The 17,305-nt window shown below is 52.1% G+C and overlaps 1 protein-coding gene across 1 annotated transcript in view; it reads left to right on the top strand.

Moving 5' to 3' along the window:
* ITPRIP (inositol 1,4,5-trisphosphate receptor interacting protein) overlaps positions 1-5,927 on the top strand; it is a 24,768-nt gene extending 18,841 nt beyond the window's left edge. The window contains exon 2 of the mRNA XM_007470446.1: positions 2,128-5,927. Coding sequence (XP_007470508.1) covers positions 2,141-3,811 — 1,671 coding nt within the window. The 5' untranslated portion in view covers positions 2,128-2,140 and the 3' untranslated portion in view covers positions 3,812-5,927. The remainder of the gene's footprint in view (positions 1-2,127) is intronic.
* The last annotated feature ends 11,378 nt before the right edge of the window (positions 5,928-17,305 follow it).

The raw sequence follows: 17,305 nt of genomic DNA, 5'->3' as shown, positions 1-17,305 counted from the left end.
TAGGGGAGTGGGTTTTTTGGCGTTGTGGGGGGGGGGGGGGGTGGGCTCTTGGTTCTCCAACAATGACCTCCTTTGGCCATTTGCTCTCCTAGCTGAGGTCCCCGGCAGGAAGCAAGTGGGGCAAATGTGGAAAAGGCCAGTTGTTACTTCCCAAGATTCCAGCCAGGGAGAAGAGGGTATAATATAGGACTTACCATGTGAGTCTGCTTCTCAGACTTTAATGTGGATGGTATTAAAATGCAGATTCTGGTTCAATAGGTCTGGGGTGGGGCAGAGATTCTGCACTTCTTTTTTTTAATACATTTATTTTATCTATCTATCTATTTTGGCTGCATTGGGTCTTTGTTGCTGCGCGCTGGCTTTCTCTAGTTGTGGCGAGCAGGGGCTACTCTTTGTTGCTGTGTGCGGGCTTCTCATTGTGGTGGCTTCTCTTGTTGCAGAGCACGGGCTCTAGGCACACAGGCTTCAGTAGTTGTGGCATGCGGGCTCAGTAGTTGTGGCACACAGACCAAAGAGCGCAGGCTCAGTAGTTGTGGCGCACGGGCTTAGTTGCTCCGCGGCATGTGGGATCTTCCCGGACTAGGGCTTGAACCCGTGTCCCCTGCACTGGCAGGCGGATTCTTAACCACTGTGCCACCAGGGAAGTCCCGAGATTCCGCACTTCCAACCAACTCCCAGAAGATGCTGCAGCTGCAGTCTGAATAGGAAATACTGTGTTGTAAGAGGTTAGTCCTTCCCCAAAAGTCACCTGAGAGCTAAAAATCCATTTATCCTGGAGGAATGGTGTGTCTCCTTTCACAATTAAGAAATCAGATTTAAAGTTCAGACGACTCGTGAGAGGAAAGCCAATGATTCAGTCACTCTGGTTGTCTCCTAGACTGTTCTGGGAAAAGACCCAGGAGTAGCCAGGAGATCAACGTCTGAATTTGGGGTGGAGCCTTCCAGATCAGAAGGAGAGGTTTACAGTGGGGAAAGATAAGGGCTCAAGACTGCTTCACTTACTGTTCAATGAACGTATACTGTGCACCATTCACTGTGCTGTGTAGGCAGTTTGCATGGATCAACACATCCATCAACACGATGACCCTCTGGGTGCTCTGGCTTTCCTTTTGTACAGTAAGGAAACTGGGGCTCAGAGGGGTGAGTTAACATGCCCAAGGTCACACAGCTACCCAGTGAGTGACAGGGCTGGCTTTGGAACCCAACCCTCCTGTTCTTAACCATTAGGCTATACTGTACTGAGGAAACAAACATTCACTAGAAGGCATTCACTGGGCGGGGGGTGGGGTAGGGGATGTCTTATACAGGACTATTTTGGTTTCAAGTGTTGGAAAACAACTCAAGCTGACTTAAATAAAAAGGGAACGTATCGGGAGTTCTCTGGTGGCCTGGTGGGCTTTCAGTGCCACGGCTCAGGTTCAATCCCTGGTCGGGGAACCGAGATCCCACAAGCCACGAGGTGCCACCAAAAAAAAAAAAAAGAGAGAGAGAGAATGTATTGATTGATATGACTACGAAGTCCAGAGGTAATGGCTTCAGGCACAGCTGGGTCCAGGGCATATGCTTTCCTCCATGTTGGCATCTTTCTCATCCTCTCTTTCAGGCAGCCAGAGAGCCACCAGCAGGTGTACTCCTGTTCCCTCAGCAACCCTAGGCAATAGGGTGAGTCTTTCTCCCCACCGGTAATCCTACCTCTGTCTCCCGGTGGCCAGCATAGGGTCATAAGCTCACCCTGAAACAACCACTGTGGCTGGTGAGGACCATGAATTAGCCCTGTGCCTGGGTTACATGCTCAGCCCTTGAGCAGGGGGTGGGTTCATCCCCACCCAGACCATAAGGACTGGGAGTAGAAAAGGTCTGGTTCCCAGGGAAAGTGGGGAGCTGCTGCCAGAAAGAGGGCTGTCTGGGCGGACCGAAACAGGTCCACCACTGCAGTAGTGTAGCCGGGATCGCTGCTGTGCGATTTCGGGGTTCTTGTTCCCGAGGCTAGGCTGGGCGTGGGAAGAACCGTAAGGCATCCGTCCACCAGCTCGGCGGGGCGGAGGTCGGTGGGAGGGAACCACGAGGGAAGAAGCGGCACCGAGGGGAGCCCAGTGTGACCGTCGGCCTCTCTCTCCCTGTTCCCAGGAAAGCTGCAGCCATGGCGCTGGGGCTCTTCCGGGTGTGCCTGGTGGTGGTGACGGCCATCATCAACCACCCGCTGCTGTTCCCGCGAGAGAACGCCACGGTCCCCGAGAACGAGGAGGAGATCATCCGCCAGATGCAGGCGCACCAGGAGAAGCTGCAGCTGGAGCAGCTGCGCCTGGAGGAGGAGGTGGCGCGGCTGGCGGCCGAGAAGGAGGCCGAGAAGGAGGCGCTGGAGCGCTTAGCGGAGGAGGGCCAGCAGCAGAACGAGAGCCGCGCCGCCTGGGACCTGTGGAGCACCCTCTGCATGATCCTCTTCCTGGTGATCGAGGTGTGGCGGCAGGACCACCAGGACGCGCCCTCGCCTGAGTGCCTGGGCGCCGACGAGGACGAGCTGCCCGGCCTGGAGGGCGCCCCCCTCCGGGGTCTCACCCTGCCCAGCAAGGCCACGCTCGACCACTTTTACGAACGCTGCATCCGGGGGGTCCCGGCCGACGCCCCCCGCACCCGGGAGTTTGTGGAAGGCTTCGTGGATGATTTGCTGGAAGCCCTGAGGAGCCTGTGCAGCCGGGACACGGACATGGAGGTGGAGGACTTCATCGGCGTGGCCAGCATGTACGAGAACTGGCAGGTGAACAAGCCGCTGCTGTGCGACCTCTTTGTGCCCTTCATGCCGCCGGAGCCCTACCGCTTCCACCCAGAGCTCTGGTGCTCCAGCCGCTCGGTGCCCTTGGATCGCCAGGGCTACGGCCAGATCAAGGTGGTCCGGGCCGACGACGACACGCTGGGCTGTATCTGCGGCAAGACCAAACTCGGGGAAGACATGCTGTGTCTCCTCCACGGCAAGAACAACGTGGTGCGGCCGGGCAGTGAGGCGAAAGACCCGCTGTGCGTCGGAGACTCCCCATACCTGGACACGATGCGAGTCCTGAAGTGGTTCCAGACGGCCCTCACCAGAGCCTGGCACCGCATCAACCACAAGTACGAGTTCGACCTGGCCTTTGGCCAGCTGGACACCCCAGGGTCCCTCAAGATCAGGTTCCGCTCGGGGAAGTTCATGCCCTTCAACCTGATTCCTGTGATCCAGTATGATGACTCCGACCTGTACCTGGTCTCCCATCTTACCAGGGAGCCCTGTGCGGGGAGCCCGCCTTCCAGCACAGATTGGCTCCTGTCCTTCGCTGTCTATGAGCGCCACTTCCTTAGGATGACCTCGAAGGCGCTGCCCGAGGGCGCCTGCCACCTCAGCTGCTTGCAGATCGCCTCCTTCCTGCTCTCCAAACAGAGCCGCCTGACCGGCCCCAGCAGGCTCAGCGACTACCACCTGAAGACCGCCCTGCTACACCTCCTGGTTGCCCGGCGGCCAGCCGCCTGGAAGGCGGAGCAGCTCGATGCTCGTCTGCACGAGCTGCTCTGCTTCCTGGAGAAGAGCCTGCTGGAGAAGAAGCTCCATCACTTTTTCATCGGCAACTGCAAGGTGCCCGAGGCCATGGGGCTCCCTGAGGCCATACGCAGGGCTGAGCCTCTCAACCTCTTCCGGCCCTTCGTCCTGCAGCGGCGTCTCTACCGGAAGACAGTGGACTCCTTCTATGAGATGCTCAAGAATGCCCCAGCGCTCATTAGCGAGTATTCCCTCCATATTCCCTCAGACCATGGCAGCCTGCCCTCAAAAGCTGTCATCTTGTAGAGTATCCACGACCCAGAGGGCCAGGACACAAGGCATCCTACATGTCCACACCCCTGGGGGCATGTGCAGGCCCTGTCCTGGGAAAATGACAGGCTTTGTAGGGCGCCGTGGCTCAGCCTGCCGGGGGAGCCAGACCCTATAGCACAGAGGAGACAGAATTCCAAGCCAAAGCTGGTTTGCTTTCATGCCGTTGGGGCTTGCTGGTGAAGCTGTTGTCTGGGTTTGGGGACTGATCCTCTGCAGCTTACTTTTGGATCACCACCAGTGGCCAAGATGATGACAGAACTCTATGGACGCTGAGTTACACACAATGCAAACATCGATTTGGGTGTGATTCTTTTTACATCCCAGGTCCAGTCTTTACTTGAATATCAACAAAAGATCTACAGGAATGCTAACAGGGACCCATGTTAAGACCTTGCACCCTGATTTCCAGTAACCCTTGACCCCAGGCATCTGCAACCAAGCAGTAGGCACCAGTGTGGGAATTTGCAGTGTTCCATCCACAGCCTGCACAGTAGGGGTCCCCACTGTGGCTGCCATTTTTATACTATTTAGAGAAAAGGCCTAGAGATATTCAAGGCCCCAGGTGGCTAATGTCTCTGTTACACAGAAGTGGGTACTTGGTGGCAGACAGAAGTTTAAGCTGGCCGTTGTTTCAGCTACACATCTCACTCAGGGTGCACCCCCTTTTCTCTGCCCCTTCTCCCAGGATGCTATGTCCTGAACCCCGTGGGTGCCACATACCACGCTGGGTACAAGCATGGTATGTGGGCCCCTCACCCTCGTTATTCTCTCCACAGCTGGTCTCTCTGGCCACCAGTATGTTGGGAGGTGGGGGGCACTGAAGATAGACGACGAGAGAGAAAGAGGAGCACAGGGTCACTGGGGCAAAGGGCAGAGCCTGTTACCTGGGGTCTGGTTTGCAGTCTGGCCTCTGATGCCCAGTTCAGAGAAGGTCATAGAGCTGAGAGGTGAGGGATGCTGTAGCCCTGAGTTTTACTCAGGGTTCCAGTCCTAGAGCAGGGCGTGCCTGGAAACAAGATTGCTGTGGAAACCCAGCTCCACATGCAAGCCCCCAAATCCCCGTGGCTGTTCATTCCAGTGGGGCTCCCTCACTGCACAGAACGCCCCCTTCTGGATGGGCCTTCCTGGCCACACAGATGACCAACACCCTAAGAGCCTGACAGAGCCTTGGCTGACTGGGACACGTAAGGACAGACTACAGGCACAGCCCTCAGACCTCAGAGGGGCCACCTTGGCACTGCTGGGCTGCGGGCCCTGGGCAGGCACCAGAGCCGGCGGTCAGAGCTGGCCTCGGTCTCCAGGCCTGGTTCAGAGGGCCTGGGAAGCCACTCCCTCCTCAATTATGGCTTCACTTGCCCTTTGGGAGCTCCCCTCTTGGCATTGCCTCAGTAGCCCTTGCAGAGGGCCAAGGGGAAGCAAGAATGAGTTCTTCCCCAGCGCTCTCCTTCCATGGTTGAAACTGGCCGTGCCTCCCAGACACGTACCCAGTTCCTCAGGGGTGTCGGGCTCACCATGAACTGAAGAAAGGATCCTGTCTCTACCCCAGGAGTGCTCTCACCTAGCCTCAGAGTGTTCTAGAAGACAGTTTGCCTGACAGGGTTAATTCACGGTAGGAGGCTCAGCTGTTATGGGGCATCGAAGCCCATAGGAAGCTGTAGGAAGCTTCCTTCCATGTGAGCTGGGGTTCAGACTGGGCAGCACCTGGGTCTACCCCTCCCCAGGCCCACATGGTCTCCAACAGTAACCCCAAAGCCCCATTTCCAGTTTGGGGGAATTTCCTTATTTATTGTCACCCATGCCTTTCCTTTCCCATCCTCATCTGATGTGCTTTGAGGAGAGACCCCAGCAACCAAGAACCAGCCTCCAGAAGCCAAGACCAAGCCTGAATCCCCCTCGGCTTCCCCTTTGCTTCCAGGAGAAAATTCACTGAGAAATTACCTTCCGGCCTCTTGTCTATACAGAGACAACAACTCCGCGGGGAAATGGGGATCTTTTATGCACCAAAGCTGCTTCTGAAGCAGAGAACAGCGGGACTCTTGGTGTTTCATGCTGCCTTATTTATGTTAAAGGAAGAATTAAATTCTTGCAAGAAGTAGAAACTGGTCACAGTGTTTGTTTTTAACTTCAGGAAATCTGTGAGCTTCCCAGGGCAGAGCTGAGGAGGGGGTGGATTTCCTATTGACACACGGAAGCTTTCACTCCCTTTTTATTCTTATGCTTTCAGGAAATTTAAAAAATAGCAAAACAGAATATTTCTGGCCCATCTTTGAGGCAGCCTGCAGAGTTCCAGAAAGGGCCTTTGAAAGCAGGCTATAGGGTGGATTCCAACACAAAACCTTATTTCACAGAGCTGATTTGTGCAAAGAATGTGGGCCCTGAGAGTAATGTGAAGCTTTTGGCTTGAAGGAAAGAGATCGTCTTTTAAACAGAAGAGTTCTCGACCTTTAGGTCGCTTAGGCCTTTCCAGTAAGGACAACTTTCTCTGAGGGATCTCTTTCCTTCCCGAGGATGCTTGACATGACCCAGCATCTGCTCACTTGCTGTACCAAATGCCCCAGGACTTTTGCTGCACCTCTTGACAAGTGAAGTGAGCAGGGCTGGCCTGAAGCCACGAGGTCGGTTGGGTTGAACGAGGGCCCCTCCTCCTCAAAAGCCCCAGCCCTTCTCTCTGCCTCGTCAAAGCACAGCCTGGCAGTCCAGTGGTTAGTACTCTGCACTTCCACTGCAGGGGGCACGGGTTCAATCCCTCGTCCAGGAACTAAGATCCTGCAGGCCATGATGCATGACAAAAAAAAAAAAAAAAACCACAGCCTGGATTGAGAACGTGGTTTGTAATCAAACCAGCCAACACTGGTTTGTTTGTAATCACGGGTGTCATCAGAATTCCATGGAGAGCTAGGTCAAATGCCCAGACCCCACCTTGAACCTACATGGCAACCAGGTAAGGCTCTATTTCTAAAGCGCCCTCAAGTGACTGATGACACCCCTAGCTGAGGATGGCTCTTCACTTCCTTTCCAAATGGAAAGTGAAAGAAAACCCAAGTGGACTGCTTTACCTTCAAAACTGTTGGGAGAAAGGCCTGGTAGAAGCCGATGAGCCTGCTTGGGATCTATGGTCCAAACGGCATCTGCCGCACCTCAGACATCCGTGAGTACACCCACACTTACACTAGTGGTATGAGAAGCAGAGAGGGGATGGGGGAGGCAAAGCTGGTGAGCACTCCTTTCTAGCAGGTCACGCATGGATATCACCGGGGCACAGGTTCCTGGGCCACACTGCAGACTTCAGTGGAATCTCTAGGAGTCAGGCACAGGAATCTGCTTTCTGCCGAGTTTCCCAGGTGATGCTGGAAGCCCAAGAACCCCTGATACTGGAAGATTAGGGAAGGCCTCATGGTAGGGTGCTGCCAGATACTGTTTCTAAAAGATGGGCAGGACTGACCAGGAAAAGCATTTCAGCCAGAGCCATGGAGTGAGGGCAGGAAAGCACCATAGACATAGGCAACATTTAAGTAGCACGTACTGTGTACCAAGCACCCTTCCAGAGAGGGGTTGGTGGCAGCTGTGGCAGCAGGGAGTGACTGTCCTGGAAGTTCTAACTTAAGTCACTCAGCAGACTGGGATTCAGAACATCCTCATGCCCTGTCTGGTCTCCGCCTCATGGGATAGAGCAGGAAAGTTGTTTGGTTTGACCACAGGCAGAGAGCCAAGAGCCATGCAGTAATGGAAGTGTGGGCCTTCGGCTCACCTCATCACGGCCCCCCCACTTCGCCCTCCCCGGACTTGCCCCCTCCCTCTATCCTGGAGGGACATCTTTCAAAGTTAACATTTCTCCTTGCCATCCAAAGATAGCTTGTTTTTCTAACTTGTGTGTCTGTTCTTTTTAAAAACAAAACCAATACAGTCATGATAAAAAAATTCAACCACAGAAAAATAAAGTAACAGATAAAAGCTCCCACTCCTGACTTCTCAGCCCATTCCCCTGTTAATCAGTAGGAAGTATCTTGTTTATCCTTCCAAAATGTTTCTATGTACGTACGTATCACGTGTGTGGATGCATCCCTTTAGTTCTTTTTTACATGAATTGCACCATACCATCTAACTTTCCTTGGACATCTTATTGGAACATTTGGCTCTACCTTATTGTTTAAAATAGCTGCTTGCTATCTCCCTGTGTGATAGATGTACCTTAATTTACCCACCCTCCCCTGAGGAACAGTTAAGGTGTCTCCACTTTTTTTGCTGTTTAAACAACACTGCAGTGAACATCTCTGTGTGTAAAACCTGCTTTGAAGTGATCCTCTCCTGGTAATCGCTATATTCTGTACTCACCAACTTGCTGTATATGGATTCACCACCAAGCATCTTAACATAAAAATAAGAGTAATCCCTTTATTCTGGGATTTATTCAATCATCATGACTGTGGAGTGAGGAAAAGCCATTTTTAACCAAGTACTGAACAACACAGCTTGTGTTCCACCCTGGGTCAGATGCTATGTGGGGAACAGAAATATAAGACAAGGGGAGGGCTCTGTCCCCAGTGAACTGGATCTATTAGGAAGACAAGACCAATGGCCACAAAATAAGTCAGAGAACAATGAAGACTGGTAAGTAATTGAAAGGGAAACGATGTGGCTCTGAGGCCTGCATGGCGACAGGGGTGTGTGAGCTGCCGGATCAGCTTTGGGTTTGAGCTGTAAGTTTCTGCGTCAGGCATACACCCCTTCATACCGTCACTCATCCAATCACATATTCATGTGTTTGCCCCTTCACAAAATACTTGGTGAGTGGCTATCACTTTCTATATGTCAGGCACTGTGCCAGCTCCTAGGAGAACAAAGTTCAAGTGAGACACTTTGTCCTTATACACAGGAAAATGTGAAGAGCCTCCCCAAAGAAAATCAAATCAACACGATTGTCGTTGTGTCACCAAATGCCTGTGTTAAATTCATCTGAGCCCAGGCCTGGCTTCTTTCCCCTGCACAATGCAGAGCCCTGCTTTACAGGTGACAGTGGCATTTTCTATCCCTTTGGTTTCCTCTACAGCCCCAGAAAGAAAACAGAAAATGAAACTGTCAACAACAAACTCTCTCCCAGCAAAATGGAACCACATAGACCTCAGAGGTGTTCAAAGGTATTACTTCTTTTTTCGAGGGGAAAAGTTTAGGTCATAAAAGTGCAAGATGAGAGGCCTCCAGATTCCTCCGGGATAAGTGGTCCACACGTCTTCCTCTAGGCTTCCACGGGCTAGCCAGGCGATGTCCCAGCAGAAGCGGCAATCTCAGGAGACTCCAAGTGCTCTCAGATGCCCGCTCCCCAAGGCCCAACTCCTTCCCTCGTTTCCTGCTCTGCTCCTTGCCCTCCCTGCGCAGGAGGCTGTGGTTCTGGTTCCCAAAGGCCCTGGGATCAGAGCCAGGCTGGCTCTCGGAGGGCCCACCAGAGGGCTCCGGAAGCCCCACTGCCTCAGGGGGGGCACAACTTATCACATCAAAGAGGAGGAGTGTTACGGTGACCGGCCCAGAGGAGGGGGCACGAGGACAGCTGCTCTTGCCCCAGCCCGTTCCCCGGGAAGCTCAGGCCCCTCCCGCTCATTTGGGCTGAGAAACACCTTCTGTTGCCCCTCTACTTAGAAGGTGGGAACTCTGCTGAGCTGCACTAACGCGTCCGTCTTCCACCCACCCCTTCAGCTCGGCACCAACACAGCTGCTTTGGAGCTGCGGCTGCTGGCTGCTGTGAACACCTGAGGTTTCTGCTCAGACGTGCTGGGACCTAGGCAGGTGGGGGCCGCCCCTCCTTCTTTCCTCCTAAGAGAGCTGAGACTGACATCTGAGTTCTCAGCATCCTCACATCTGTTGACCTGTGTCACCCCCTGATCCTAGCACTGAAGGCTTCAATGTAATAAACATATGTTGAAAACCTAAAAACAAAAAAGTGTGAGATGAGATTTTCAGGACAGGGGCGGGGTAGGAAGTTGGGAAGAATTCAGTCCTTTCGATTCCTTTAAAACCCACCGATCAGTAAGGTTTCTCTTAGGGTAACTTTGTTTAAAATAGAAATAGAAAGCAAACACGCACTTCCTGCCACTTCTTGCAAGGCACCCTTGGGCCTGTCTTCCCAACTGGCCAGAGATGACTCACACAGCCACCCCTGGCCTCATTGCTCACCTATTCCTGCAGAGAACTGAGCTGTGTTAGACCAGTCTCCTGGGACAGTGGTTGGGCCTCCAAAGGCGGATATTGGCCTTGGGTCTCGCAAAAGTAATGGCTAGTGCTGAGTCAGCCGCCCAGGAGTTGAACTTCAGGTCAGCCCCGAGATCTCCCAGCCAGAGATGAGGAATCAGCCCATACATACTCCCCGATTGCTGATACCCCAGGAATCAGGGCCAACGGATGCAGCAGCAGAAACCTTAAGTGGAGCCAGATTCAGGGCCAGGGAGGTTGGCGGCGTTCGGCCCTCTTGATAGCCACAGCTTCCACCAGAACGATTCCTAAGAAGCTCCCTCCACACATCTGTTTCCTCCTTGCAGCATTTTGTAATCAGCCAGGCATAGAAGCTACTGAAGCCCCACCCATCCAGGACGAGACGAGACCTCAAGCAGCAAGATTGCTCAGCCTGAGTGTCCAATGACCCAGAGAGAGACAAGGAAGCGAGGTCCCCCTGCCCCATCTCCATGTGCCCACTCAAACTGGAAGCCCAGTGTGAAATTCTGCCCATGAGGGACCCAGACTTCTCCCATGACAAAACCGTGCAAAGACCAATGAGACTGAGATTCCAGACAGTGCAGATGGCACAGGGGCTAAGAACTTGGACTCTGTGTTCAAATCCCAGCTGTGCCACCGTCCTGCTTAGCAAGTCACATAATTTCTATGAGTCATGGCTTTGCCTCGTTTCTTCTGTAAAATGGGAATAATGCTGCCCACCTCATACAGCCATTGAGAAGACCTGTGAAGCGCTTAGCTTAGAGCTTGATGAATAATAAACAACAAAAACAGCAGTTGTTGGAACTTCCTTGGTGGCGCAGTGGTTAAGAATCTGCCTGCCAATGCAGCGGACGTGGGTTTGAGCCCTGGTCTGGGAAGATCCCACATGCCGCGGAGCAACTAAGCCCGTGCACCACAACTACTAAGCCTGCGTCCTAGAGCCTGCGAGCCACAACTACTGAGTCTGCATGCCACAACTACTGAAGCCTGCGCGCCTAGAAGCCTGTGCTCCGCAACAAGAGAAGTCACCGCAACGAGAAGCCCGCGCACCAGAAGGAAGAGTAGCCCCCACTCGCCTCGACTAGAAAAAGCCCGCGCGCAGCAATGAAGACCCAACACAGTCAATAATTAATTAATTAATTTTTTAAAAAAGGTAGCAATTATTACCCTTGCTCTTTTTAAAAAAATTTTCTCCCATGTTTTAATATTTATTTATTTATCTATTATTTTTATTTATTTTATTTTGGCTGCGCTGGGTCTTCGTTGTGGCATGCAGACTTCTTAGTTGTGGCACGTGGGACCTAGTTCCCCAATCAGGGATCGAACCTGGGCCCCCTGCATTGGGAGTGTGGAGTCTTACCCACTGGACCACCAGGGAGGTCTCTACCCTTGCTCTTAGGAGGGCCCCTTACAGCCAAACTCCTACTTCGTGGTTCTCCCATTGATAGTGAGTCTGTCCCTCTAGTATCTCCTCCGCCACACTCAATCACACATTAGTCTGTCTTCCCTGGGGGCTCCTTTAGCACATGGTGTGGGACCTGCAGGACCTCCACACCTACCTTAGGGCCAGGCACATGCTCAGGAAATGTCTGTGCACCTAACCAAAGTGGGTCTGCAGCACTGACCCCAGTTTGAGGGAATAGGAAGGGGTATCTTTCCTTGGCCCCTCTGCCCCCTCTGCTTTCCTGGTCCTTTTGCAGAACAGCTAGTGCTTAGATCAGTAGTTACCATAGCAACAACAGAGCCAGAGAGAGGGTACCAGGCAGGGCATCCCTGCTTCTCAGGAGACAGGTGCCTCTTCTGGACAGCAAATAGGGGAAACTGCTGTGACGGCTGCCTCATAATGAGCTCCCTGGAAGGGGTCCAGGTTTCTATGTCATCCATATACCCCTTATTTCATCCAATCACGTATTTGCCCCTTCACAAAACACTGAGTGGCTGTCACTGCTATATGACAGGCACTGTGCCAGATGCTAGGAAAACAAAGTTCAAGTGAGACACTATTCCTGCCTCAAGAGAGCTCCCAGTCTAGAGAGGGAAGCAGAAGGGGAAGGCCGGGGAGAGCAGGAGGCAAAGGGGTATGTGTGAGGGTGGAGCAGAGGAGTGCAGAGGTTAAGAGCAGGGCCTCTGGAGTCGACTGCTTGCATTCAAACCCTGGCTCTGCCTATTACTCGCCATGTGACATCTGGGCACTTTACTGCATCTCTAAGCCTTAGTTTACCCATCTGTAAAATGGGGGTAATTTGCACTTACCTCAAAGGCTGTGAGGTATCACTAGTATATGGAAAGTATTGCCTGACATATGGCAAGCACTCACTAAACAGAAGGCTTTCTATTGTTCTGACTCTGCCCCAGGTTCCCTCCTCCACACACCCAAAGCCAGTTTTAGATTAGAGCTTCCTCCAGTGCTTCCTCAGCAGAGCCCCAGCTAACTCTTACCCCAGCTTCCAGGCTTAGCAGCCCCCACTGCCCCTGCACCTGGGAAGTCTGTGTGTACCCCACCCCCTGCTGCCAGCAGATTATCAGAACAGTGTCCCAGATAAAGTCCCCAAAGAGAGTCTTTCTGTTTAGCACATGAATGGCCAAGTACCACTTATTTCAGGATGGAATTTTAAAAATACCTCCTGCTCTGATCATTATAGGGTTCCTCAGTATTCATCCTGGTACTTTCCTCCTTTGGCAGAAATGCCCAGAAACACACACACACACACACACACACACACACACCTTTGAGAGATTTTCTAAACCTCTGAGTATAATCCAAAAATTCCACAGCTTTGGAAGTATAAACCCAGATTTAGCAAAGGCTACCCCTGCTAACAGACATCCTTGCTTCCCAGGCCCCCAGTCTCGTGCTGCCGGGAGAGGGGTGCCACGCTCAGACTCCCCTGCGTGGGCAGCACAGAGCCTGCCTCAGTTGCTTTTTCCTCCTTGGCTGACGGGCCTGTGAATGGCTCTCTCCTGCTTGCTCTCCGCCAGGAAGCTGACTGTTGCTGTTCAACCACACCCTCGGAGGAAGGCTGTCTGCTACTAAGTGGGCTGGGGACTCTTGCTGTCTGCGAGGGGATTCTTGGTTGTGGTGGATCTTTGGGAGGAAATGACAGGGCAGTGTATCCTACAGTTCTTGTTGGGAGCACGTGTGTAATCATCCTTTCCATGAGCAGCACGGTTCCGGGTGGTTTTGTGTTCCATGCAGCATCCAAGCTGCCTGGTATCAGGGCAGGCCTGCAGGCATTTCAAATCCCTAACACTTTAACCCTCGTAAGATGATAACATCCTCTGAGAGGGCAGAGAAGCTGAATTCTTTTTTTTTTTTTTTTTCAGTACGCAGGCCTCTCACTGTTGTGGCCTCTCCCGTTGCGGAGCACAGGCTGCAGACGCGCAGCAGACGTGAGCATGGCTCACGGGCCAAGCCGCTCCGCGGCATGTGGGATCTTCCTGGACCAGGGCACGAACCCGTGTCCCCTGCATCAGCAGGCAGACTCTCAACCACTGCGCCACCAGGGAAGCCCCATGAGAAGCTGAATTCTGAGTACTCCTCCGTAACACAGGAGAGGGTATTTATTTTACCATCATCAGCAACATGGCAAGATTCACAATATTAAACTAGGCTTGGGATGCACGGAATGGGGGTGGGGGAAGGAATAATAGTCCCAGCTTCAAAGGGTTCACAGGTTATTTGAGTCTAAACCTGCACACGTGAAGCAACCAGAAAACAACTCCAAACCATGCATCAAGCTGTGTGCAACGCAGGACATCTTGTTCCACAAAGTGCTGGGAGAATGAATGCAGAGTTCATGTCTAATCATCCTCAGAAGCCTTGCCATGATTACAGTGTTATTGGCCACTCACTGAGCATTTCCCTGGAAGGTGCTAAGTCCTTATATGGATGACCCCATTACTTTTCAACGACCCTATGAAACAGGTCCTTAGTCGTTCCATGTTACAGATAAGAAACTAAGGCTCAGAGTGATTAAGCATCTTGCCCATGGAATTTAATGAGTGGCAGAGCTAGAATCTGAACCTGGTACACCTGACCACGCAGCCCTCTTCTTATCCTCTATGGTACACAACCTCTTTGCCCGAAGAAAAATTCTTATCTGAACTTTGTAGGAGAAAAAGCTGGTTGAAGAAAAACACCAGGAGGCTGCTCCGAGGAAGATTCGAGAGTGGAGGAAACAGCATTTGCAAAGGCTCAAGAGCTCTGGCACAAGCCATATGTGAGCAAAATGTTTGCAAAGACCAAATGCCCAGGCTTCCAGGGACTCACAGGGGTGGATGAATGGGAAATGGGGCTCCTGGGTGGACCCAGTGCTCAGTGTGTGTGTAAGGCGGGGAAGGGGCTGTAGGCTAATCAGTGAGAAGCCCCTCGGGCTGGATATCTAATTGTCTGTGTAGACTTTTGATAATAAATGGAACCAGGCTGACATAAACCACAGGGGAGCCTAAGGCAGAGCAGCAATGTTTCCCCTCCATCAAGATGATCATTGACTTTGACAAAGGAAATGTGGACCAGGTGGGATGTGAGGTAAGAAGTTACGGGAGAGACACCCCACCACAGCCCTCACCACCAAAGCTCCGAGGAGCAATGTGGAGGTACCCAAGGGCAGTTCCTGCAGCAGTGAAGATGCTCCACCTTGGACCTGACCATTTGTTGATAGGTTTAATCCACTCTAACACAGCCACTCTGCTGTCTTGAGATCAGAGAAGTTTACAGCTAGAAGGAATCTCAAGTACCATTTACTCACCATCCCCACCACCCATCACAACCACTGCCAGCTGTCCTGGCCATCCCAACCCACCCACACTGTGCCAGGATGTAACTGGACTCAGCCCAGATGCGCTCCAGTCCAGAACCACCAAGGAAAGGAGTCCATACGACCGCCTCTAGTCATCAGTTCTGATGTTATCATCATCTATGACGAGGAGGCTCTTTCAATGCTGTGGTTTAAACCGTCTTTCTCTTTTTCTAATAGAGGACAGATTTCACCTTAAATCCATAGTTGAACATGCTTTTATAAGATATCCTCCAGGGGCTTCCCTGGTGGCGCAGCGGTTGAGAATCCTCCTGCCAATGCAGCGGACATGGGTTCGAGCCCTGGTCCGGGAAGATCCCACATGCCACGGGGCAACTAAGCCCATGCGTCACAACTACTGAGCCCATGTGCCGCAACTACTGAAGTGTGCCCTAGAGCCCGTGCTCTGCAATGAGAGAAGCCACAGCAGTGAGAAGCCCGTGCACCCCAACGGAGAGGAGCCCCCGCTCGCCACAACTAGAGAAAAGCCCGTGCGCAGCAACGAAGACCCAACTCAGCCAAAAATAAATAAATAAATAAATAAATAAATTATTTTTTTAAAAAATGACTTGGCCATCCAGGACCTTTAAGAAAAAAAAAAAGATATTCTCCAATTGTTGAAAGTGGTTCTCTCTGAGATATGGGATGACGGAAGACCTCCTGTTTCCCTTTCACTGATTTTTTGTTAACCCTGATGTAACTTGTTTAAACACCCACCCATAAAAGAAGCAGTTGTTTTGAAAGCTCCTCACGGAGGCTTATTTAATTTCCTCTTTTCTGCAGGCTAAAGGCTTCTAGTTTCATCCAGAGGTTGACAATTCAACCTCAGCTCTGTGGCTGACAGGTGACATAAAGGAAAGATAAGGAAGGAGTGTAAGGCAGTGCGGGTGACCCTTGCCAGCTGCACAGAGCACGCCTGGCTGAAAGGCTTTCAAATCCCAAATCGGGCTGCGGGCCGCCAGCCTGCAAACTTTCCATGAGCACTCTTCTCCATCCTTTGTTTCCTGGTTCTCCAAGCTTTCTGAATTAGCATGTGGAGCCCCAGAAGAGAACATCTTTGGCTCTGGCCACCCAGAAACAGGCCTTTATTTGTTGAGTCAACAGCAGTCTCAGTCCCATGCCAAACACTGGCCAGCACACAGGATTTACACCTGCAAAGGTGATCAATCCCTGAGTCCCAGGAGAGGCCACAGAAGCCAAGCAAGGATCCTAGGGAAATGTGACTTGCAGACCTCATTCTGTGTTGGCTCGGGTACCATGGCAACAGAGCGCCCCATCCTGAGTAGATGGTACAGAGACTGCGCCATCAAGTGGCGCCTGTTCTGGCAGACCCTCTGCTTCCCCAAGCAGGCTTGCTCTGTCCAACTGGCACGGAGTCACACTGGTAAGTATTTACACGAGTCAAAATCCACCCAGAGGCAGCAGATGGCCAGGCCAGGCCAGGCTGAGACATGAGGAGAGAGGGGCTGGTTTGGGCTGAGTCAGAGCTAGGAGCAGCAGACAGCTCTTCCACGGGCACTGACAAGTCCAAACATCACTCCTGCTGCTGCCTGGTCTCAGCATGGCTGGAGGCTGGGAAAAGATCCCGCGTGAACAGAGCAAATGATCACAGGCTGATCCTGAGACCCTGAGAGAAAATGGCATTGTACAGAGCTGTCCCACTCCTAAGGCACCTGCTGGCATACCTGGCCATCCTTTGGGGCTCCTTATCATCTTCAGTGGTGGGCACTGCTGGACGGAGCCAGCCGAGGTGCCATATCCAGCCAAGAGAAGCATTCCCGTAAACTGGTGCAGCCACTATGGAGAACAAATGGAGGTTCCTTAAAAAACTAAAAATAGGGGCTTCCCTGGTGGCACAGTGGTTGAGAATCCGCCTGCCAATGCAGGGACACAGGTTCGATCCCTGGTCTGGGAAGATCCCACATGCCACGGAGCAACTAAGCCCATGCGCCACAACTATTGAGCCTGTGCTCTAGAGCCCATGAGCCATAACTACTGAGCCCATGTGCCACAACTACTGAAGCCTGCGCGCCTAGAGCCCGTGCTCTGCAACAAGAGAAGCCACCACAATGAGAAGCCCGTGCACCGCAACGAAGAGTAGCCCCCACTCGCCACAAATAGAGAAAGCCTGCACACAGCAACGAAGACCCAACACAGCCAAAAATAAATTAATTAAATAAATTAAAAAAAAATAGAGTCACCATATGATCCAGCAATCCCACTCCTGAGCATTTATCTTGGAAAAACAAAAACTCTAATTTGAAAAGATACATGCACCCCAATGTTCAGAGCAGCACTATTTATAATAGCCAAGACATGGAAGCAACCTAAGTGTCCATCAACAGAGGAATGGATAAAGAAGATACACACACACACACACACACACACACACACACACACACACACACGAATATTACTCAGCCATTAAAAAGAATGAAATATTGCCATTTGCAGCAACATGGATGGACCT

This window comes from Lipotes vexillifer, unplaced genomic scaffold (assembly GCF_000442215.2).
Source record: "Lipotes vexillifer unplaced genomic scaffold, Lipotes_vexillifer_v1.1 scaffold916, whole genome shotgun sequence".
Lineage (NCBI taxonomy): Eukaryota > Metazoa > Chordata > Mammalia > Artiodactyla > Lipotidae > Lipotes > Lipotes vexillifer.
This window is presented reverse-complemented; position numbering and strand designations above follow the sequence as displayed.